The 25276-nt window shown below is 38.3% G+C and overlaps 1 protein-coding gene and 1 pseudogene across 4 annotated transcripts in view; one reads left to right on the top strand and one right to left on the bottom strand.

Annotated features, from left to right (window-relative positions):
- The window catches only part of Scgdelta (sarcoglycan delta), a 305491-nt gene that overhangs the window by 6096 nt on the left and 274119 nt on the right, over nt 1-25276 (top strand). For 2 of the 4 annotated variants that reach the window (XM_077413414.1, XM_077413412.1), the window contains one exon: nt 20128-20270. In XM_077413414.1, coding sequence (XP_077269540.1) covers nt 20223-20270 — 48 coding nt within the window. In that variant the 5' untranslated portion in view covers nt 20128-20222. Of the gene's footprint in view, nt 1-5736; nt 5913-20127; nt 20271-25276 lie in introns of those variants that run through there. The other 2 variants (XM_077413413.1, XM_077413416.1) reach the window with 2 other exon arrangements.
- LOC143901386 (uncharacterized) lies at nt 7989-9823 on the bottom strand (annotated as a pseudogene).

The raw sequence follows: 25276 nt of genomic DNA, 5'->3' as shown, positions 1-25276 counted from the left end.
GTCTCGAATAGCACGCTAAAAAATTGGAGCGGTCCTAAAGTATTTTTTAAAATAATCCCTTGGAATCAAATGCCCAATTTTGTACAGATTTGGAGCCTTGAATTGCATAATTTTCAATAGCACGGAACGTGATCGCCAAAATTGTATAAATCCTGGGTCTCGAATAACACGGAGCCAATTAATCGTGTTATTCGAGGGTTACCTGTAAGCATAGATAGATATAGACACGATATTTATTATATTCTATTATCTCTACAAATAAAATTAGCTCGTTAAATTAAAATAATTATACATAACCGAATAATAATAAGTAATACTTCGACGTTGATTCGCGGTTATTACCATCTTTTTCTTTGTTTTAGTAAAATAAAATATGAAAAAATAGTCAAATTCGCAGTTCCTTGTTCTCGTAATAAACTAACTACTTTCAAATCTCTGATTAGAGAGAAGCGACTTAAACATCGACCACTATTAAACAAAGAAATAGTATAGACGATTGTGATTTGATTATAACGATTTAAATCGTAAAATTAATAATTTTCGTAATGCTGGTATTTCTCCGAGAAGAAGACTCGGAGGACGGCTCGTCGCGGATTAATTTTCGCGAATAGCGATGAAACTGATTTGATTTAAATCTGTCCGCGAGCGTGTAGCTAAATTGGTTCCTGCGGGAGACGGCGCGGCGTCGTTGCTTTATTCTTACGACTCCTACCGGAACCGAGATACCCGCGTTTTTCTCCGGCATCGAGAGATCTTCACACCGATGCTGCGCCGGTGATGGTGGCGACTGCCGAGAACGCGAGTAGTTGTAACAGCGGTAAATCCTCGTTAGATGCTCGAGAAAAACAAAGGGCGGCGACCGACTCGGTGATATTCTTTCCCTCTCTCCGGGTTTCTTACCGCGCGAAAGGGTTGTCTGACCTCCTTGCCTCGTCTCCTCGTCTCCTCGTCGCGAATTTCCGGTTGCCACCGCTAGCTTCCTTCCCTTTAATATATTTCAAAATATTATGTTATATGTTGCCATGTCGTTAACAGAGAAAAATCAAAATCGCAAAATTTACTTTGCTTGTGCCATATTAACTACGTTGTATTGATCCGTCATTTGTTATTAATTTTCTGCTCATTTTATTGTAGTCAATTTTGTGATTTTATTATTTGTTGGTATTACATATAACATTAATAAATTGATTATTAATGGTAAATTTTGTTCGTTAATGTAAGTAAAGTTAGCAGTTTTGAGCAGTTTCATCTCTTAATAAAAATTTAAATAGTTAATTACTCCAACTAAAAAGAATTATTAAATATATTTATTTAAAAAATTAAATTTATCTTAGAAATCTTGACTGGAAAACTATGGAAATTAATTTATTATTATTATTTCCTTTAATTTTTATATCCTGAGAAGAATGAAATTGTGTGATTCTCATAAATCGAGCAAACGAGATTAAGTTGCCGCATCTTTTTACGACGATTTTATATAATCTCATCATCTTCACTTATTAAAATTACAATTATCGATTTATTAAAATCACACAATTTTATTCCTTCCGGATTTCTTTTCGGAATATAAAAATTAAGTAAAAAAGTAGTAATGAATGTTAATTTGCATAAGTACCTATATCATTTATGTATAAGGAGTGTCAAGTATTTTTACTAGATACTCTTCATTATAGAAATTACATAAGTATACTTACGTAACGCTTGAACGTGATCATTTCTGGCATCTGGTTTGCGCTTTGTATTTGTAATATCTATATCAACCATAATTCCATCTTTTTATTTAAATTTTTATGTCACGATATATTGGCACTGATATTGCCTTTAAAGATTGAATATAAGTGACATTAAATTTGTTTTAGATAGAAGTACTTTTACGATCGAAACGAGGATAAATTCAAGTCACCTGAACGTTAGATGTGCCATAATAAGCATAAGAGACCGTTTAAATCATTTATGTGAAATACAAAAGAACGAAATATTCGTGCGCATTATGTTTATTTTGCAGGGTGTCAAATATTTTGTAACGCTATAGCGGCTGGCACATTGCGTGCTTAGTGTTTTTTTTTTTCGACATAGCTATACAGTATACAGCGTGTCGTGTATACATAAAGTCACTGTGCTATCATAATTTGCGTAGCGACACTCGAGCGGGAAGGTAGTGTTACTTCTCGATCGCATTATTCTTCGAGGTACGATCGCAATGAGTGTTGGAAGACTAAATGGCGATGGTTCCTTGTCATTATTACGATTAGCGACTGCCGATTTACGCGATTAACAACTCGTGAACGTATCGAGACGATTGTTGTTCGTCGAAATAACATTCTCGCACGGAACTATTCACTCGAATCAAATAACCGACGGCAGTTGTATATACGTTATGATTTCGGTGCGATAGTTACTTGATTCATTGAGATCAGATGCTCAAACATGTCTCGGCACTATGAATATTTCGCCGATTTGATTATAATTTGAATATTATTTTTGATTGAGAGCGCGGATTTGTACATGAATTGTCAGATCGAATAATGTCGTGTTCAAATAAATAAATAAATAAATAAAACAAAACAAAACAAAAAACGATACATTGTATCGTATTTATTAATAATACGTGTATTTCGTACGGGATTTGTACATACGTCCGAAATGTGTTCATTACGATTGAATATAATATTAAATTTTAACCGTATATTTCCGAAGCGGTCTATTCTAATTAGTCAGTAACGCGACTTTATTAACCGCATCGCAGGGTATTAGAGTGAAAAGCTGCCGTCGCTATTGCGCAATTAATCATGTTTTCGCGAGTGAGTGTTGGTTAGTGCCATCGAGAAACAACGAGAAACGAGGACATGAGAGAAGGAGAAAATCTATAGGCTACGATGCGGAGCAGTTATATAAGGTTAATAACTTGTCATTGATTTATTTTTTAAATCACATTTTTTAAGTTGTTGGCGCATCGTTTCAGTAAGTTAAATTATGTTTTTTATTTTAATGTGATAAGATGAGTCTCAGCAAGAGAAAATATATAAAGAATACCAAAAGCAATTCAAAGGATTAAAAATCTTTTTTTAACAATTATTTGTATATCAAGCAAAGATTTGAATTTGTAATGATATAACACAGTCGTAGTGGCAAATATCCTGTATTATTTATTTTCATAAACTGCTTGATATCTGAATTCATTACTTACTTTTATGGTAGGTGCATTAAAAAATTTCAGTTATATGTGTATTATGTAAGAATATTATAGATAAAAAAAATATATATCATAGATCTATTGTGCCTTGAAATGGATGGGCTGGGACATTATTCAAAATGTTTAACTCTGGAATATGTATAATTATCCGTCGATTTATTGTGCGTACAAGAACGCATACATATGAAAGCTCATAAAATAGAGCTTATTATCAATGCATCATTGACCGATTTCATCATTTATTGGCATATTTTGGTGTATTATTATGCAACAGAATATTAATTACGAAGTGCATAAATTGTTTGAAATTTGTAGAAAATTTAAACCTACGAGCAAAAAGATTGGAAAAGATAGAAAGTATTTTTTACATCTACGTTTGACAAAACTGGATTATTTACGCAAAATAGAAATTATCTGTTAGAGATATTGTTACCCTTTACATATTTTGATAAGAAACATTTTATAATTACAAAAAACGCGTGAATAATTGTTCATTATTTTTATTCTAATGTTTCTTAGCCCGTCTACATAGATTAGTATAACTTTATATCATATGATGCGAAATGTAATAGATCCAATAAACATTTTGTCACAAAAGAGGAAAGTTATATATTTTTAATATAAATTATATTAGTTTGATCAGTTATATGCAAATAATTAAAAATATTTGATATTAAAATAATTTTCCTTTAACAATAAGGACAGGGTAGCAATGTGGTCTTGTGGTAAAGCGCCAGACTCATAACCCCGAGGTACCGGGTTTGAGTCCACCTGATCACAGGAATTTTTATATTGCAGACTGCACCCCACCGCACGAGTGGGGCTCGTGCGGAGAAACTGAGCTATCTTTCGGAGGCAGTTGGCTCACAGTCCACACGGGTAGCACCTGGAAATTGCTACGTGTGACTGTCCCTCATTCTATTTGAACAAGTATGCTGTGGGCAGCACATTTAAATTAATGCCTTGAGGTGTAAGCTTACATATATACATGTAAGGTTACATCTCGGGGTATTAAATTCAAATGTGCTGCCCACAGCATGCTAATTCAAATAAAGGGACAGTCACCCGTAGCACTTCTCAGGTGCTATAACCGTGTGGACTGTGGTCATATGATCGACCATGGAAGTATTATTACTTCCAAGTCACGCAACATGAATTTTTTAATTCTATTATAATGGCATTTATTAGGTTTATACGGTTTAGAGTGCGCAAATTTAACTCTCGCAACAGTGTGTAGAGTGAGTTAAGTTATTTTTTTATTTTAATTCCACTTATAAAAAAAATCGTGTAAGAGATTTTATTGTTGACGCTTTTCCGCGATGCTCATTTAGTTCTCGAATCTCATTGCGCTGACTTCGTGAGCATCTGCCATCGCATATTTTGACAGTATTATTTTACGTGTATCAAGAAGTTAATAGTGTAATAGTAATAGTATAATGTTTAAGCTAAATAGCGTGCGCGAAGCACGCGTCTGTGATGTCTAGTGATATAAAATGAGTCTGCAAGAGAAAATATATCAGTAGATGTGAGAGTTAAATTTGCGCACTCTAAATCGTATAAAACCTAGACGCAGTTATAATAGAGTTGAAAAATTTTCGTCATAAGATATGTAATTGATTTTCACGCTAAATTGGCAATATAATAAGTAGATATATTTACATTTAATATATTTTATAGATAGATAATATTTATTACACTTCTCAAACTCTTTAATGTCTATTTTTTAAATATAATTTCGTAAGATATTGTTGGTCCCCCAATATATATTCAAATATTTAATATTCAATATATATAGTAATACTCTAAATTTTGGCACAAAATTTATGTGAAGAAGGATGAAATATAATTGATATATTAATGCAAATGAAGCGGGAGCCAGAAATAATCAGTTTTGAGAGCGTTATGTATACTATCATATTTATATAATTGTACTAAAATATTTGTTATTATACGAATATGGATGACAAAGGTACAAGTTTTTAACACATGCAATTATTTATAAAAAATTAATTATATGTATTTGCTACTGTGATAGTAATTCATTCACGGATTAAATCACTGTGAATCTTTTTACATATAAAAATTTGCCAGACTGGATTAGTTGAAAATCGATAGATCAATACGCGCGTACGCGTAATTCCAGACTGAGCGCACGAACTCAATTGGCGATGCTATTTCTACGAATCTGAATTGTTTTTAATTCGGAAACTATTGTGCTCTCTCGATATTTATGTATTAGAATTTTTCGGCTAATCGATCTTCAGCGCACTTTATTAAAGTATCGTACGATAGTCGCCGGACACTCGGTACACGATATTCTTGGCGCGGGCGAGTCTCCGGGAAAGCACTCAATAGGCTAAGTAAATCAGAGGCCTTTGGCCAAGAGCGAGGCCACCCTTTAACCCCCATACCAGCCCCACCGTCATCCCTTGCGTGATGCTAGAAGTGGGGATGGCAGGAACAACAAAGGGTCGGCTAAGAGCTCTTCAGCGCACCTACCACTCGCGCACCTTCCCCAACCTAGGAGGCATCACGTACTCTTCGGCTCAACTAGTCTTGCTTGCTTGCTTGCTTACTTGCTTGCTTGCTTGCTTGCTGCTTGCTTGCCCCATGACGTGATTGCCACCGAAATGTGTTTACCGTAAACCGTATCAAACTGTCGAGAGCCGGCCCGCTTCGGCGTTGTAGCTGTCTGTCTTTTTCGAGTACGTCGATAAAAGTACGTATCTTCATCAATTTTGCGAGCCGCCGTTTATGGCCATCGCGCGGTCTTCCATTTTTCCATTCTCGCAAAGTTCGATCCCGAAATGGACACAGTAGAAGCCTTATTCAATGAGATTTGTATTCTCTATTGCCGGATTATGATTCAGTCATGGTGAAAATAACTGGTGGAGTGTACTCAGCTGTAATATTACTGAAATCTTTCTTCTTAATGTGTGCTGATAAAATCTTGCTTTGATCAGATGTTTTTTATGCTTTTACACTTTCTTCTAGATCAATTAGTACTAAGCTTTTAAAAATTTGTTACAAGAGAATATATACATACATATGTATGTATATGTGGGTAAATATGTAATATACATATATTATAAATTAATTCGAAACATATACGCATATTTGAATTAGATTTATGTTAGAGTTATAACCGTCCATCTAAGCAAATTATTATAATTACCTGCGCGCAATATTAGATTTTGATACAAATTTGATTATAATTAATTACATATAATATATGTTGAGATACTATGAGATAAATTCAATTCAGGCAATATATTTTGAATCTAGCGTTTAGTATATTACGTCTATTTTGTATATATTCTTTTCTCTAACAAATTTCTAACAATAAGTTTTAGAGTAATAAGCCTTAAAAGAAAGTGCGTTAATTGATCATGGACAATTTAGCAGATTCTATCTATAATTTTAATTAGTTTATATTTCGACGCTACGTAGGCGCATACAAAGCGGCAAACAATTTTCTTCAATCAATCTAGCAATATATCGACGATTTAAAGTTCGCATCACTTACATACGCCGGAATAACTTCAATGGGGATAAGGGCAGAAGGCAAACATGTCGACTTAATGGCCCGTTGACAAACACGGCGACCGATCTCGATAAATATCGGCGCTACATTCCGATAAATATTATGTTCGACTTCGATAAATACCGGGCATGGTTAATCAACGCTTATATCGGAATTAAAAGCTTATTGATTATCGAAATGTAATTCCCTTGATGATGCTCGTCCGCTCGTTATTCTCCACCTACGTAACGACCAGCCGTCCTTGACTTGCATATAGAATAGCATGGCGAACGCGTGCAAGCTCGACGCTCAAAGTGGCCGTCATCATGCGATCGAACTCAAATTAACCGGATAATAATGGTAATAATTAGACGCGTGCGTCGTCTACATCTGTACTCGATCGTCGCGACGTAAGATCGCTTTGTTACCGCCGCTGTGTTTCAGTTTTTGTTGATAATTAGAGTGATCTTGTTACAATATATTGCCCAGTGTGAGTTTAGGAACGAATTAAAATTCATCAACACAGATTATATGATAAACATTTAAAATTCGTTCATGTAGGTACATATTTTAAATTAATTTTTTCCTAGGAAATTTGCGATAAGTAATTGCGATGCATCATAATAGATGTATTTTATATTGAGAAGAGTTTCGCGAATTAAGTTTCGGTCGTGTAAATGAGAAAACATCGTTTTATGTGATAAAATAATAGTAAAATTTTACTATACAAATTATCCCATAATTAGTACGACTATAATGTCAGTTTCTTATGTAGTATACTCTTATTTCGAATATAATCGTATATTGATTCCCCGACATATACACATGTAGGTTCTTTTTATTTTCTTCCTAATCGTGAAAAATTTCGCTCGCAAGTTGTTTGTGAAGATTCGTTGATCCAAATACAGTAGAAAAAGTTTTACGATTTGCCGACTGGATCTTGTCGGTTCTTGCTGTTCAGGGACATGAAGTACGTGAATCTGGGCCGTGACCAGAAGTTATACTAGAGCACACGGTACAATCATCCTGAACAGGCCGGAAGCTATTCCGCCCCAATTTGCAATCCAGCGAGCCAGTGTCAAATACCACCGCACCCAGTCTCAGACAAAAGCCCGCTGCTATATCTGCGATGTATACCGAGTCTCATTATTGTTTCGAAATATACGCTGCATAATTAAGTGCGCGATGATCGACTGCCGATTCCACGGAACGGAATTTTTATTTGACGTGGAACATTTTGTGACCATCAGAGTGACGATTCGTGGCAGAAACAAAAAGATCATTAAGAATGAATCATACATATACAAGTATATGAATAACTAATTTAAAAAAAAAGCGAGGATATGTGCAAAAATTTTATAGTGAACTCTCAAGTCTACATAGACGTTAGTTAACGCTACTATTTCTTCACTTTCTATTAGTAACAATGCGAATATAATAAAATATTTTACATTATATATGATTTAAAATCTATAAAAATTTACATTTAATTATTTTTTATCACACTTAAGTTTCTTTACCTTTAAATTTTTCCCATCAAGAGATACTATTGAAAGGTTACAGATTACAAGATTACGATTGCGATGTAATGTTGAAACAGTTAACGTAATATTAAGCCGCCCTTAGTATAAACCTAAAACATATACGATGGAAGTGTTAATTGCAGAGATTAGGAAAATATCACTAATGTGTCAATTTTTACAATTATCAGCACATATGAAGCATATGTTTACGTGAACAATAATAAGATAAAGAAGGAGAATAAAAATGATATAATGCAAAGGAAGAGTACGGATTTAAAATACGTAATATGTGATGTCCCAAGTTCACATAATAAATAATCTTCTTTTCTTGTTAAAAACAAACAAGTACTTACGTTTTCCAATAACTGTCAGCCGTCGAGCGAAAGGATCATCGAAACTCTGGTTTTCCAGTATGAAACTAAAATTAGTTACTTTCATGAAATCAGATTCGACTCTGCACAACTTCGAAGTGCGCACGTTATATATCACTAGGCAAGCACCTCCCAAGTCTCCCATGAATATCTGAGTTGCGATCTGATTAATATAATAATATATTTGCATATCCATTAAAAAAACAGAATACAACGTATCAAATAAGTAATATCCGTATATGAGCACATAAAGTGTAGATGTATGATACAATTATTAAAAATTTTTTGAATTTTTTCTCTTTCTAACTAAACAATTTTTCTCAAATTTAAAAGAATGTACTAACAATTGCATTATTCTTCACATTTCTGCAATCTGGAGTATAAACGGAAATTGAAGCTAACAACTTAAAGCTGTGGTTTCGTTTCGATTCAAATCAAGAGCGATTGGTGGCACGTTTAATTAATTTATATTCAGTTAATAAATCAAAGATTAGTAGCTGCGGTAAGCATGTTTGATCTTTTCCTATTCTACTACCATCCATAATAAACCGATTGCATTTAATATAAAAATAGTAAAAAATGCAAATATTTTACTATTTTATTATTATCTACTACATTTTTATTGTGAACGCAATATATAAGGCCCAATATGTCGTCTAGATGAATGTCGTGAATATATTACAAATTTGTTGCAATAGCGATGTTATTTACATTAGCAACATCAAAATCGTATAACAAGACTTCATGATGATATTTGGTATAACAATAGTAAGCTTTCGTGTAAAAAGGTATTCGTATTTCTATAAAAAATTACTATAAAATCTTTGAATAATACCTACCAGGTGTCTTATTTGCGACAGATGAATAGGATGTGTTAGCATTATATGTTCCGGAATTTATCGCTTCTTGCTTCTGCTGCGGACTTTCCCAAAGAGAAGATCAAAATATTTCCCACTGGTATATTCAAGAAACTTGCCGATATTTATAGTTCCCATTGATAGAATTGATATGACAAGCAGAAAATACTTTATTTTTGCGTAGCGTGTCGTCAGTTATATGTACAGTAATATATAATATAATAACTAAACTGTGCTAACACACAGAAACACGTGCCTCGCGAGAGCGAATGTATAAATGAGATAACGTTGGCTTGTATTTATAGTATATATATTCACAATGTAATGCATATTGAAATTCAAGACAATACCTTCATTTAGGTTGCCAGCGATAAACGATCTCGGCCTAATTAGGAGTTAAACTCAAAATTGTCACATTTTCTGCATTTAAGAGATACATACATTATATATATCTAACGCATTTACACATGTAAGTGTCGCTTCACGCAATTTTTCGTAATTGATAACATATCTAGAGTAATTAAGTTAGCAATATATGTAGTTATACACAGTTTATAAGCAATATATGTATTTATACACATAATTTACATTCATAAAGCGAATGTGACAATATATAAGACCATCACTGTTAGAGAGGGAGAAAAACAATTTTTGATTTTATTTATACAACTGTAAATTAATAGAAAATTGTAAAATTCATACATTCCTATAAATATACATGATGTGCTATTTAAAATGCCCCAGGCAAATATCTTGAAAACTATGGAAGATACGGAAAAACCTTTCAGACAAAAGTTGTAGGATATCAAGGGGGACAAATAATAATAAAATCAATTTTCGAAAAAAATTTTTTCATCCGTTATTATTTGTTTCCCTTAATATCCTACAACTTTTTTCTGAAAGGTTTTCCGTATCTTCCATATTTTTCCAGATATTGGCCTGGGGCATTTAAAATATAACACACCCTATATATAATTTTACAATCAAGTAGTTGAAATTATATTCTGCGAAACATTCGAATGCGGAGCATAACGATATACTTCTCAAAGCGACTTTTTCGATTATTTTTTAATCAATTACATATACGTATTTACATTCTACATAATAGAACGGAATGAGGTCGTACGCATAAATGACAGAGTCACATGTGAATATTAGAAGAATACGATATTCAGAGCCTTTCACAATTCACAAGCAGCTTGCACATCTTCAAAAATAGATGTGTTACGACAAACGCGTAGCAATAACACTGTTATAACTTGAATTTAATAAAAATTCTTATCTTTCATGAATTCTGAGATTATGTTCTCAGTCTAAGGAAATATAATCCAATTAATAATTAATATATTTACATTTCGCGAATCGTTTTAATCTCCGTTACATCCACACTACTATGACTTAATAATAATTGTCATTGTTTTTATTTGTCACATCCCAGTGGTGTGATAATCGTGAATGCAAAGAGATTTATTAAGTATTATTATGAGGAATCATATACGTGTCATATGTTACTGTAATTTATAATTTATTTTCTATAATTATAAAAAAATTACTTGTTTTATTACATAATTTGAATCTCGAAGAACTGATTAGTATAATCGTATTATGTCATATCGCCAAATAGAAAATAGAAAATGTTCTTTTCGTTGTGACTTAGAATATATCACTTTGCGGGGTGCTTAGTTGGCATTTTTACTCTCTAATTTTCAGGTACAGTTGATCGGTATGAGTTGTTTATTCCTTCATTACGAATATAGGGAAGGTATGCAGAGATGAGACGTGCTGCAAACAGGAGGTGCACGCACGGTCCCATCAATGTCGTCAGTGATCTGATTCGAAGCAACTGGTACTCTTGTGGTTAAGATTGGTCATGCGACTGGCGCAGCTAGGTATTCCGACTACGACAAGCAGTCTCGCGCAAAGCACGTCCAATCCATGATTGACCAAGTGCTGCAATTAATGTTTCCGCTTGCAATCACGTATGTCCGATTGTAGTTCCACGACGGATCGCTTTGATCTTCCTTCAATCAAATTTTTCTTTCGCTGCTATAATTTTTAGTATTTAATTATTGCGGTACTCAAGATATTTATTTTCGTCAGTGTTTAATCAAGTTAACAGGCAATTTCAACGAAAATTTTTTGTTTTCAAGGAACATCTGTGTTCGCGACAATCTTCAGATATTTATAAGAATAATTTTATAAAGAAAATAACATTGCTTATTATCCGGTATTAATCATCTTCTTCGTATGTCAAATATCTCACCGATTTATTTCCTTTACGTACGTGTCAATATTCAAGAGCGCTTTATTATTTCACAAGGATGAGAATAGCAATCTTGTTGTTATTCTCTGCGGTGTTGAACGAAGTATCTCGATACTTCATGCTATATTCCCGCGTTCTCTTTTTTTCTGAATGAATTATTCTGTTAAAACGGCTTTTTATTTCAACGCGTCCCACGTTATTCTGACTTACGTCACCCCGCATGATGGAGACGCATTCGTTGCCAATCGCGGAGTACCAATGCGCATCGCGCGCGCGCGCGTCCGCAAAGTTTCAGCCCTCCATCCTGCACCGCGCGCGCGGGAGCGTCGCGCACAACAATCGTTTCCGTTTATTCGCCGACAATGCGCCAAACTTTCCAGTTGGACCGCGCGCTATTAGGCTGGCTGGCTCGGCGCGGCGCCGCGTAAGCTCGGCACGATGTATTTGCTCGGCTGTTCTCGGCCGGGAAACTTGGAAATTTATTCCTGGGGAAATTCGCGCGTTTGAATTTTTAACAGGCTGACGCGCGGAACTTTCTTTCTTACGGTGGCAGCGAAACGCCTCGCCTACCTCGCTCGCTTAATCGTCTATAAGAAAGCGATTCTGCCGGAGTCAATCTCCCTGGCTTCTCCTCGCGTAAAACGAGGTCGCAAAAAGGTCGCTAGAGATCCGAGAATTCACTCGCACCGCCGCTATGCGTTGCTCTTCCACCCTCTTCTCCCACACGAGGAGTGATTGATCGATCTATCTCTTTCTCTTTCTCCCTCCCTTCACGTTTGTTTCGCGTTCAACACTTCCAAATGGATCGAGAACAGTTTGTTACCGATTTAACATGCGGCTGAAAAAGGAAATTAAATTCTTCATCTATAAAACAAGAACGCGCACTCTGATATCGACAAACCTATCGATTATAATTGATTTTTATCAACGCGAGTAGCAAGGCTGGCTATAATCTTTTACAATTGCAATAGAAATATAACAATAATAAATTTTGAAAATAACATAATAAATTTTGAAAATAACATAATAAATTATTGCGCAATCTTATACATAAATTTTCGTACATAGCGATTTATTCTCTTCGCTATCGAAGATCACAGAACGATCGAACGATCGAACGATAAGCGTAACATTTCACAAGACTTTGTGTGTATAATCAAGCAAATAGATGAGGCTTATATAACATTGATGACGTTAAAGCACCACTTTCAAGTAACATCTTTGTCGCAGTAGCGACCGGGGCATCTCTTCCTTTTACCTTCACCTCGTTGGATTGTAATTCCCGGCGCATTTCGACGTAGGTATACATATGACGCCGACTGCAGTGCACAACGGCCGTAACTTCGGGAACTTTTGTTTGAATTATGTTGAACGAATCGTGGAAACTGGTGACGCTATCGGTGCCGTCAGTCGACAGAAACAGTCGTAACGTGCCACTCGAGTTCAGTTCTGTTGCCGGCAAGCCAAGGCGCGGTAATGGCGTTGCAGGCTGCAGGCAGCTACCAACTACCACTGACGATACGAATCGCACAAAAGCCCGTTGCGCGAATGTCCCCTTTGTGAAAGACAGAGAGATACGGAAATAAGTTTTCTTTTATCCACTTGTTTGCTACCCCAGAAACGGGGCTACGACGCAACACCGAAAAATTCCGGCTGTCGGGAAGTCGAGTACGCGCTACTTTTGTCGCGACAAAAATTATCTCAAGACATCTTTAAACGATTATCATTGAGAATCAATAAGAATAACGGTGCACTACAAATCTATAAGTGTGTTAGTTTTACACGCATAAACGTCTAAAAATGACACATTTGACTAAAGTTCTTCTTACACATTTTTTGACGTTTATATCACGTTATTTAACACGCTTAACTGCATTAAATCAAAAGTCAATACGTTCAATCGTGTTAAATGACGTGATTTAAAATGGCAAGAAATATGAAAGAAGAGTTTTAGTTTAGTAAATAACACACTTGGATTTCAAGTGTAATTGTACAAAATTTTGCGGTTAATTGTAGAAAATGGGAACGAAGAATATGTGTATGTTGCAGAGAATGCAGATAAGGAAGTTTCAAGTTGGCATCTCTCTAATTTATTTTTAACTAAAGTTTGAAAAAATCAATCACTTGTGAATGTAAATCGCAGTCATTTTAATCACGCGGAAATCGTGGGCGCTTTAACTTTGAAAAGTATTACACGATATATGTGTGTGTGTATATACATATATGTATATCTATCGAAGTAAGCTATTACCGTCTGCGTTGGCGTTTCGCTCTGGTCTATCTCTCTCTCTCTCTCGAGCTGAAATATTACAAAACGATGCAGCGATTGTTGAATATATAGAGACATCTCGGTCAAAATGCGGTTTCGCGCAACGCGTTTAATTGCGACGAAATTTACGTCGATCAAATCGCCGACACGGATAACGGCGAAAATTTATTGTCGCGCTAAACGACGAGGTCCCCTCCCATCTCGCCGCCCGTATGATTCTGCTAATTATAATCGCGATATCCGTATTATTAATCGCCATTATCGATTGTATCATGCTGGACGCGCCGCCGCCGGTGACACGCAGGTTGACTTTGCCTGAAGCGTGACCGGTTTGCGAGGCGTAGTTAATCGTTATTGTTGTAATCCCGTTAAACACACTGGTAACAACAATGTTAATAAAATCGCGCTGATCTGATAGCGGATATAAATATATCGAGAAGTATAGGCGGGAATTAACGGGAATTAACGGTGATTAGCTGGGTTCGATGAATCAAAATTGAACGTAGAGTCGTCGGCGTGATCTAACAATAAGTTTATTTATTTATTATATAAGTTTATTAGCATCTCGTTGAATTAATTATTATTATTTATTATTAATTGTCATTAACGTGTCCCTGATGTGTGTTTTTTACTATTACCGTCCGATCCGGTCCAGGTTAAAAGAGAACCTCCCCACATTCGCATTTGCAGATCGCGATTGCAACAATCACCGTCGGCCACACGCTCTCTTTCGTCTTTCCCCAGAGCGATCCGGCGCGCACCGTCGATGCCGGTAATGACGATAACGAATCGCAGTAATGGCGAGGCGGCCCGGCGATTCGTTTTCGACATAACGGTGATGGCGCCGTTCTCGAATACGCGGTAGTCGTCGGCTGCTAGGTAGGAACGGCTCCGGGACGGTTATCGGAGTCGATCATTCAATTTCGCGTTGCAAATTGTCCGCGCCGGAAACTCATATCCGGGCACTTCCGGTTCTGCCTGGTCCCGCCCCCGGGAAGAAGAGACCGTCGGCGGCGACGGGCCCCAGACATCCAGTGGGGCTGGTTAACGGCGGGGGGTGGGTGGGTGGGGGCACACGAGAGGGATGAGGGCTCGGAAGGGAAGAAGAGCCAGACGGGGGGAGAATCGGGGAGGCGCAGGAGTCAGGGCTGAGGGCATGGCTTCATCCTGACGCAAATGAGCGGTGAACTCGCTTCCGGTCTGCCTTCCAGTCTGTCATTTCGCCTGCTGAGACCCGGCCGCCGCTGAATCTCTCTGTTCCCCGTGTCGAATAGGCTGTGTCGAATAGGTGATGACTAGTGATTTACTTTATTTCTTCTAATTCACTCATCTTATTGATTTAATAGATAGAAAATGCTCTTAAATTTTAATTGAGCAACTCATATTCTTTTGCAATTTGATGATTTATGGATTATCTTTGGCTCTTCATCGATCATTTCAGTCTTCGATTAGAGAAAAAAATTTCCATCAACTTTTAATTTAAAAAATTTTACCTGCCGCTGCTAAATTTCATTTATCACCGTCAAGTTTAATAGAAATAATGTTTACTTAAGGTATTACAATATTTCTTCTAAATTTTCCACAATTTTCACGCGCCTTTTTACGATATAAATTATATTCTTCACTATACAAGTGACCATCGCTGGATTGACGTATTTTGCACAACAGTCGCTTATCATCAGCTAGACTGCCGCGAGCTAGATCGCCGACGGACGTGGCCGGCTGCTGCCCGTCCTGCCGAGGGTCCATGAAAAATAGCTGCAACCTTTCCCGGATAGCGACCAGATCTTGGCGACGTACGTAGGGGGACGTGTATTAATCGTTAGCGGGCGTCAGCGTCGCTCGCTCGCGGTCTGACCGATTTCATCGTTTATTCAGACGCACGTATATACACATTAGCACGATGGTCACCGCGACCGATACTCGTATACATACGTGGTACGTTTCATTTATGGCATCGTTGATTCCGCCGTGATTTACCTGTTATGCCGCATCCGAACGAAAGTACGAGCATCGGCATGACATCAATCGGGCCGAAAATGGTTGACTGGCCACGCGCGGTCCCGTTTTTGAACAACAATCCTATAGAAACTCGTCATACAAACTCGTACCGCAAAACGGCTATTTACCTATACCCATCTCTCGGTGTGCGATGCCGATGAGGTCCCCGCGCGTTCTCTCTCTCCCCCGATATGTTTCCTATCCCCTCGCGCGCGACTCAGTCATCCATTCACTCCGCGTCGGGTGGGTGGCCATGCGCTCGACGGCGGCGGTGGCGGCGGTTTCATCGGCGACGTCTATTGGAAAATTTATTCCAATATTTTCAATTAAAGTTAGACAAAGCCGTTGTTTGATAACGCTACGTGTTTCGCCGCTCTAGTTGCCGAGGTAAAAATAATATAGCACGCGCGAATGATCAGGAGCGGCTTTCACACAGCGACGTTACTGTGTTGCGCGCGTGAGAGAGGTAAAGCCGGTCATTGCTGGTGCTGGTGCTGGCGCTGGCGCTGACGCTGGTCGGTGATGGTGACGGCGAGATGGTTCGTTACCGTGGACGGCGTGCACGTGGGGCGGGTGGCGGTACGGGGTGCCGCGCCGACGAGGCGTGTGGGCGACGAAGCGAGCTTGAAGGGTTGGCCGGGAGACAATACGCGATTCCGCACGAGTACCGCAGAACGAGTTCACGTCCAGCATTTCTCTCTCGATCTGCTTCTCGAGGTGCAATTAAGTTCTCTAATGCGGAAAGAGAGTCGGTCGGATGTGAGATCGTCTGCGCGAGTGCTATCGCGTCGTTATTGCTGGATTAACCGGCCCCGAAAGCCTGGCCTGCGAGATCGTACCATTTTTTTTTAAATTTTAATAATACGACCCACATGCGCGCAGGACCGTGAAGTTATCGAATATTTTGGGTTTATTTATTGAAAGCGATTGGAACATTCAAGATATCTGATATCGATATTAGCGGTCAATTCAATATTTATTTTTAAATATTCCTATCACGTATGTATAACGAATATTTATTTGTTTTTATAAAGTATAACTCAAAAGTGTATTTAATAATTTCTGTGTCACACATGTCGCGACGTTATAATTGAAAGGTACAGTAAATTTGTCTTGAAATTCACATAAAATAAAAAATCATCATTTTTTTAAATTTGCCAACATTGATTACAGTTACACATTTATATAATATATATTACTTTGATAACATTTAATATTACATTAAATTAATACAATTTTTTAGCAGATTTAATTCTGAGGTTTTTAATAAATATTATTATTACTAATATTACATATAATTTAGCGACTGTGATTATATCATTATGGTTTTGTTACAAATTACACAATATTTGCGAAATTGGAGCCGAAATACGAAGCGGCGGCACGTAAAAAAAAAAAAGATAAATTTTATTCCGGACATCCCAGTACAATCGAACGTCTCTCTTAATGCATCGCGAGTAAGAACAGCCGATAGTAATGCAACTAGCTGCCTACGTGGTACGCGATAATTACATGCTTGGCAGCAGGACGGCCGCAAACGTCACGTGCTTGTCAAGAGCTATCACAGCTTCCGGTTAGCGTGCATGTGTATATACATAAGAGAGACGAGGAAGCCGAGAGACAGAGCCAAACAGAGAGAAGACACAATAGGTTTGCTTACTTTGTAATACGTAGAAAATTTATCTAAACTTGCAACGTCAATGCCGGTATTGATTGACCTGGAGACAAGAGATGAAGAGAATTAATTAGTAAGCACAGATAATGTACAATAAGAATAAAAATGAAATAAAAAATGCAGGCGGAAAAAGAAACAGAATATCCCATAAAAGTCTCATGAGCAAAGAACTAGATAGCTTTTTTTACTTCGAAAGTTTCACGGACAGCGAGAGAGTTACAAATATTAATACTTATATCTAAAATATAAAATATCCAAAAAAAGAGGAAATAAGACTGTATAAGATGTAGTTAATTGCACTTCTCTCATAGCTGAGTCTTTCTCTCTTCAAGTATAAATATTTATCGATAAAAGTCCACGTGTATTTCACTTTTAACGTGGAATGTGAGACGGAAACGCGAGCAAGAATAGGAACTGATCTCTTATTTCGAGCGAGATGCAGGTGCATTCTGCTGACGTCTCGAGCGCGCGGTGGCCGAAAATCGATCCGTTCACTCGGGCGTATCGCGACGGCGACGTCGGTGGTCTAGGATGATCCTTAATAACGCGAAATACGAAGCGGAGAGACGTTGCAGGCAATGCGAAGAGAGAAAGGAGGAAAAAGATCGACGATCGGACGGAGCGCGCACGATGGTCGGGGAGACGCAGAGGGGGCGGTCCGGAATACCCGGGATGAAGGGGGAGGATATATCGGATACGCGGATCGAAGAAAAGGGACGAGCTGATGAAATAATAGGTCTCTCGCGCGCGCAATAGCGAGTGGCCCGGCATTGTGCGAGGACTGCACGGCAGCCAGGTCGGCTCAATGGAAATGGATGAATGCTGCTGGCCAGCACCGAGTGATACAAGAGGAGCGCTCGTCCTCTCCGCCCCTTCGGCACTCTTCCTCTCTCCTCCGGGGTTTCGCGCCGAAAAGCCAAGTCCGCCCGGCTTTTAATACTATGTCCACTGTCCACTACTTTGCGATACGTTCCTATTTGTAATTGAAATCTGCCCGCCGCTCTTGCCCGCTCTCGCCCGCTCTCGCCGTCGCTGCTCGTTTTCTCGTTAGATCCTCTTTTTCTCTCGGCCGATCATCCTACTGGAATTACCGTTGATCCTCCTTTCTCTGTATATAGGGCCGTTTGCCGATGTCGCTTTCGGTTTGTAATGCCGGGAATTGAAAAGAGTAAAGGCCTTTCGTTCGGTTATATCTGGGACCGCTACCGCGTCTGATCGACCACTAATTCGCGTATATTAATTGTCGGTTTACAACTTGGATATAACAGAGCGTTCGGGCATTTAACTTAATTATCGGCGATTATTTCTCGCTGATAAGCGAGACAAACTATATATGATCGCAGAAATTTTCTGCCGTCGTATCGTGAATTTATCTCTCGTGGAACAACGTGTTGGAAATTGCAGTGTTATACAATTGAAATAAGTTACAATTGAATACTGTGTTATATGTAAATTTCGCTATATTTCTCGTACGTCTCAGTTTGTTATTTTATCGGTTTCATCTACTGTACGGTATATCTGAAAAAATTTAATCTGTTGTATTTAAAATAAAGGATATAATTAACGCAACTGATATCTTTTATTTCGACAGGTGTGAAATCATTAAACCGCGTCATACATTTCAAAAAAGTTAATCTTTTACCAATTTTATCTTAATCAAGCAAAAGCTTCTGTAAAAAATTTATGGAATGCGCGCAATTCAATAAAGAATATACATTATCTAATTTCGTTCCTTCTGTTTAATTTGCGAAAATTCCTAGGTTCTTTAGTAACGAATAAGTATCGTTTCGACATTCTTTAGCGAAATAGAAACCAAATGCAAATCGTTCTAAAACTTCATTCTGAAACTTCAAATAAAGTACCGAGTAATGTGGACTACCGGTCTTTGACGATATCAGGTTACTTGCGACGATTTAGACACTTTTGCTCCGTTTTTGTGCCAAAACGATCGCGCTTTGTGACGCATGAGAGTGACCGGCGCGCAAAAATTCTCGGCCGCGCTATTTGGCACGGCGATTTCGTCGGGCAGGTGCATGCCATTTGTGACGCGTTTAAACGAGTCCCAGGGATGCATCGCGAATTCGCGCGGCGCTGTCCGATTTCGCATCGCTATTCATACGTGAGTATTGAACGGCGCTCGTGCGGAAGGACTACCTGGAGAGCGAGAGCGAGAGAGAAAGATAGAGATAGTAGAGTAGTGATGGCCCTCGAACCAATGCTTGCTCGGAATTTTCCAGCAAACCGAATATGAATGCTCGATCGAAAGGGAGAACTCGGCCAGAGAGCAAAAATGCACCGAATCCACATTTTACAAACTCTATTTTAAGTCATATTGTCATCAATAAAATTTATAGACTTGATAAATTTTGAATTTGATTCATTGTTCGAAACTTTTCAGTGCGAACATTTATACTCATACATTTTGACGCTTGCATTATTATTTTATTTCCAGTATACCGATTGGACAGTTGGATCGTCAACAGACCGACGCGACGTTGGACCGACGTTGGCTCACAATCAGCTTGAAAAACTTATATACCTCGCGCAATGTCGATGCCATCGCTATACACACGGGTCACGCTCGTCCATCCACAGGTAATATAGACAATCGTCATTACGCCACCGGTCCTCGTTATTATGCCGTGTGCTCTACGATATATTGTGATTTCCGATAGCTCTCGTAACCAGGCGATGGTCATTTCGGGCGTCAAACGTCGCCGGTACGTGCGAAAAAGACACCTGTGTCTGTCGCCGCCGTTAATGGCCAATACGTGATGCGTTTCTAATTAACGTAGTCGAGAAACGAGCAGAAACGACGAGAGGAGAGAAACGGCCGCGTCGCGCGACAGACATGTATGCAAATAGTGGAGAAGTAGAAAAAACGTGAAATATTGCGGGATTCTTGGGGGAAGGTTGTATAAGTCGTTTGCGGGCACAGCGGCGACCTGCTTCTAGAAAATTTTATTAGAACGATAGTATAAATGCGTTTTGTAATGTTTATTGCGGAATTGTACCATAAGTAAGTATAAGAAAATACACAGGTTTTTTCATTAATGGCATAAGTAATAAATAAAAAGGTATAGCTTACAAAGTAAGCTTCTTAACTAGAACAGAATTTTACTGAAATTTTTTAATTTTTTGTAAGAAAAAGGAGATAATTTTGGTACTGGAAAATATTTTAATATTTTTCAGAGAGCTCGCAGAGATATAAGTATTTATTAGACGTAGTCCGAGTGGGTAAAAATATGTTAATATATTTTTTATTCCTATGTAAACAAGGTAAAGGTAGTCGACGTAGAAAATTTTGCGAAATTGTGTATGCAAAGGACGATGTCCAATTTTTCCGCCCATGGACAGATTATTGCCACAGAACAAAAGTTATTATGATTATGCTTAACGAAATTAATAAAAGATATGAATGTACGGTTGAATAGCATGACATTTATATCACAACTATTTATATCTGATGAGCGACATATTATTATTGCGTAATATCTCTTTATAATACAAAGCAAATAATCTCTCTCTCTCATAATATAATACTAAAATCCTACAAAGAAAGGAGAAGTGTACGAATTGTCAGAAGCGGCCCCGGTACGACTAAATATTTAATATTAATCTCACGTAAAAAAAATACTTAACTTCTCTTATATTTATAATAAAAGAGCTGGACACAAGAAGGGCGGAAAGGGTCGCGTGTTGGACGTTCAAACGGGATCCTTCTCGTTGAAACCTTTTATAATTGTCGGCTCAAAAGTTGGAGTTGTTATTCTACATACCAGCTGAACAACACCAGAGGTAGCAGGAAGACGCAATCTACGATAATGCCTCGAGCGTTGTACAAAGGCCACGAGAAACTGCGTCGTTTTATAGTAACGCTGCTTTATCCTGGCGTTAGCTGTAAAACAGCGACGTCACGTTAAATCCCGAAAAGTCGTCCTTCACGCGGGGCATATCATTAAGGGAAATACGATAGCCTCGGGAGCCATTTTCGAAGGGGAGAGAGAAGGAAGAGCTGTTTTTTAGGCTGTGCTCTTCCGAGGCACGTTAATGTAACGCGCGTAAATTCCTGCGTGTATATACATGAGCGCGTACAGATATCGCGGCGCACGCGACACACGGTGCGTCGGCACGGCATCGTGCGTGGCGCGACTCGAGTAAACTGGTAATACTAATCCGAGTAGTAATACTTAATAGGCAGCCCCGGAGCAGTGCCCGGGCCAAGTCATCCTAAGTGAATTAACCTCGAGTTAATCTCAAGTTAAGGAAACCCCTAAGCAGACCTCGAGTGATCCTCTCGCTACTTCGTTAGATCAGCTGCTCCGCCCTTCTTGAACATCCGTTTCGCCTACGTTTGCGTCGTATGAACTAACGAGAGCCAGTCATCGAGATTCCTGCGGGATTTGCGGCGATCTTTGACGAGAGATATACTCACTCCCCCGCTAAAAACCCCGATCGATTTTAGAACGCCAATGAGAACCTACAAAGGTGCAGCGGCGATTCGAAACGGAGCGTAAACATTATTTTTCAGGAAAATGCATTTCAAGTTCTTATTTTATCTCAGAGAATACCTGGAGGGACCACTAAAACTCTGTTAATAGATAATGGAGTTGCGCGGTTCTTTCTCTCTCCCTCTCTCTCTAAGTATTTTATAAGATAAAATAAAAACTTGAAACGCATTTTGCTTAAAGCAGCGTTTCGGCTTGCGCGCCCTTTTTTAATTCAATAAGTTTGGCTCAGTAACAAGAGTTAACATTTATTTAATTCACGAGCTTTATACCTAGTTTCGAGAAGAAGTTGGTATATATTAATCTGTTCTCGAGATCCTAAAATCAGGATTCTCGAGTATCTCTAAAGTGGTATTACCGAACAAGTTATGAGTCGCATAAAGCGTTTAATACGGCATGATTGTGACGGTAATGGAATATATCGTATAATATAATCGTGAAAAATATTTACCTTATATGTAATTACTATTAAAAAGTATAAAAAACTCATTTTTCCGATCAAAACGAAACGAAATGCTATACTCGCCGATTGCAGACAAAAATAGTTAAAACCTGCTATCATCGATGTTACGAAGCTATTATTTTTATAGCCACGTTATCCTATTATCCTGGAAAGGGACGTTCTCTTTATCCGTCCCAAGTATACTGTAAATTTATATATTTACGGAAAGGACGTAAAGGAGCGTAATTTCGGCGTAAAGCTAATTGTTAAAGAATATTGCAGTTATACGCAGTTTCATGTATTTTTCATATTGAAAATGGATATAATAATCTTATTAAAAGAATATTACACTGAAGAATTATTTTCGATTGTATTCTAAATAATGCGTTATCTTTAAGGTGGTCCTTTCGCGGACCCAGCTAGTCAAGTAACAGTCCGTCATGAGGTAATTGAAAACAAACATAGTGACAAACATTACACAACATTCCAATAATTATAATAATATAACATGATTTTACACGCACGATTTAATCGTATATTTAATTATTTACTAATTAAAAAAATATTACAATAGTAGTGCGGTTGGACTCGATTCAGGTTAGGTCAGGCATGACAGTACGAGTAAAGCAATATGCGCGTGGATCCACCACTTATTTAACCTCATATATCAGAGCAAAACATTCGGCAAGCCCTTATTTTCAAGGTATGTACGAAATTCGGAAACTTCAAGGAATATTTTAAGACATGAATAATGTATTCATCTGATCGCTAAGTACACATGTATTATTCGTTGAAAACCTCGGCCGTGGCGATTCGCATCATTCTATCTTTCTCGTTCCGTAGATGTAAACAAAGGATGGAATGACAATGGCACGTTCCGCGAACGCACCGTTAGAATGACTTATTTCTTGTAAAGTGTCGGTAACCTCACTTGATTTTTCGTACACATGTCCCTTATTACTGTATATTTAACATATATTAACGTTAGGTACTTATCTAATACTTGTTCTCACGAAAGGACCACCTTAATTATATATTCTTTTATTTTCGAGAGAATATTCATTACACATATTTCGTTTCCTTTTTGCTTCAGTCCACGTTCCATATTTTCCCCTGTAACGTACACAGACACAGAGGGAATCGCGTTTACATGACGCTCGGCGCGTATTCCGGTTTATTTTATTCGCGTTTATGGTAGATCACTTGCGCCGCTTCGCATGACGGGCGCGCGCGCGCGCGCGTCGATGTTTCACGCGTTTACGATTTTGTTTGAGGTCCCGCGGTTTTCAGTGCCGTGTGTGTTATTTCCGACACACACGCTCGCGCGCGAGCGAGCGAGCGAGAAATCCGAGGCGTCTCCACCTCTCCACCGCGACGTCATGCGCCGCTGGCACACCGCCGACGTGGTTGCAGATCGTGCAGGTTTCGTCGACAACGAACCAAGTTTTATGAACGGCTCGCCTGTCACGAAACCCGGACGTCTGCGTCCATGCTTGGTCCTTTTCCTGATGCTTCCGGTGCTCCTTCCGCATTGGTCCCCCGCGAGCGATACAATGAATAACACATTATATTAGGTGCTTCTTTATTTGATTTTTCACTTATTCAGAATTTGGTCGACACAAATATTTCCTTCCTGCTTAGTTTAAAAAATTTAGCGCGATATATGTCACGGTGTCAAGATAAATCTATTTCTTGTGTAATACAGAATTTTTTTTGCAGAAGCTGCTACTGCGATAATGCATGCTTATGATAAAATATACGTTTCGAGGAAGCTAATATTAAAATGCTAGCATTAAGTTTTTCAGCGTAACCTTGTTTTAAGAATAGACGAGAAAGTATAGAAGGCTGATGCACAGATGAGGAAAAAATAATCCGACGCTTTATGAATTTAAATCCGTGACAGATATTCCGCTCTTGAGGTTAACAGCGTTTATCTTTTATGTATAAACTGCATTACGAATAAGTGGAATAACATCTCATTTTATATGAGAGATTGATACGTGCTTGTGACACTGAAAATCGGATCAAAAGTGTAATGTGGGTGATGGGTATAGTTGTTGACTCCGCGCAATCACTCAGATTCGATTCAGTTGCAGAAATACAGCGTAACTTTATTTTCATTAAATTTCAAGAATAATTTGATTTAATTTTAATCAAACCTGCCTGTATATCCAATAGCTTTATCGATTGTTAATTTTTTTCGACGTTTCCGCTAAGAAGGAAACAATAAGCGTGCGGAATTCGTCAAAGATGTTGCCGTTAACGGTTAATTTGATAAAAATGGGCCGTATCCTGTATAAAAGAAATCACGATTCGGTTTTAACATCCTGCACGTGCAGCCTTCGCCAATCCGGGGGATAAAGCCGATGGGGCAGCCTTTGAAAGAAGGCTCTCTCTCCAGAGGACAACGGCGCGCGTTGCACTGCTCTCACGGCCGTGTAATTATTATCGATTCCATTACTGCGCTCGTAATACTCCCGGCGAAATTACCGCGGTCGCCGTATCGCATCGCGATCGTTACGGCCGGCTCGCGTTTAATCAGTGCTTACGATGATATTACGAGAGCGCAACGTGCGACACGAAATTATTGTAAGCCGCGCCCGCTAAATATTCCGTCAGCGGCCGCTAATCGTCCACGTTAACCGAGTTAA

The sequence above is a fragment of the Temnothorax americanus genome, unplaced genomic scaffold, assembly GCF_048541705.1.
Source record: "Temnothorax americanus isolate GAGA-0224 unplaced genomic scaffold, ASM4854170v1 Scaffold33, whole genome shotgun sequence".
Lineage (NCBI taxonomy): Eukaryota > Metazoa > Arthropoda > Insecta > Hymenoptera > Formicidae > Temnothorax > Temnothorax americanus.
This window is presented reverse-complemented; position numbering and strand designations above follow the sequence as displayed.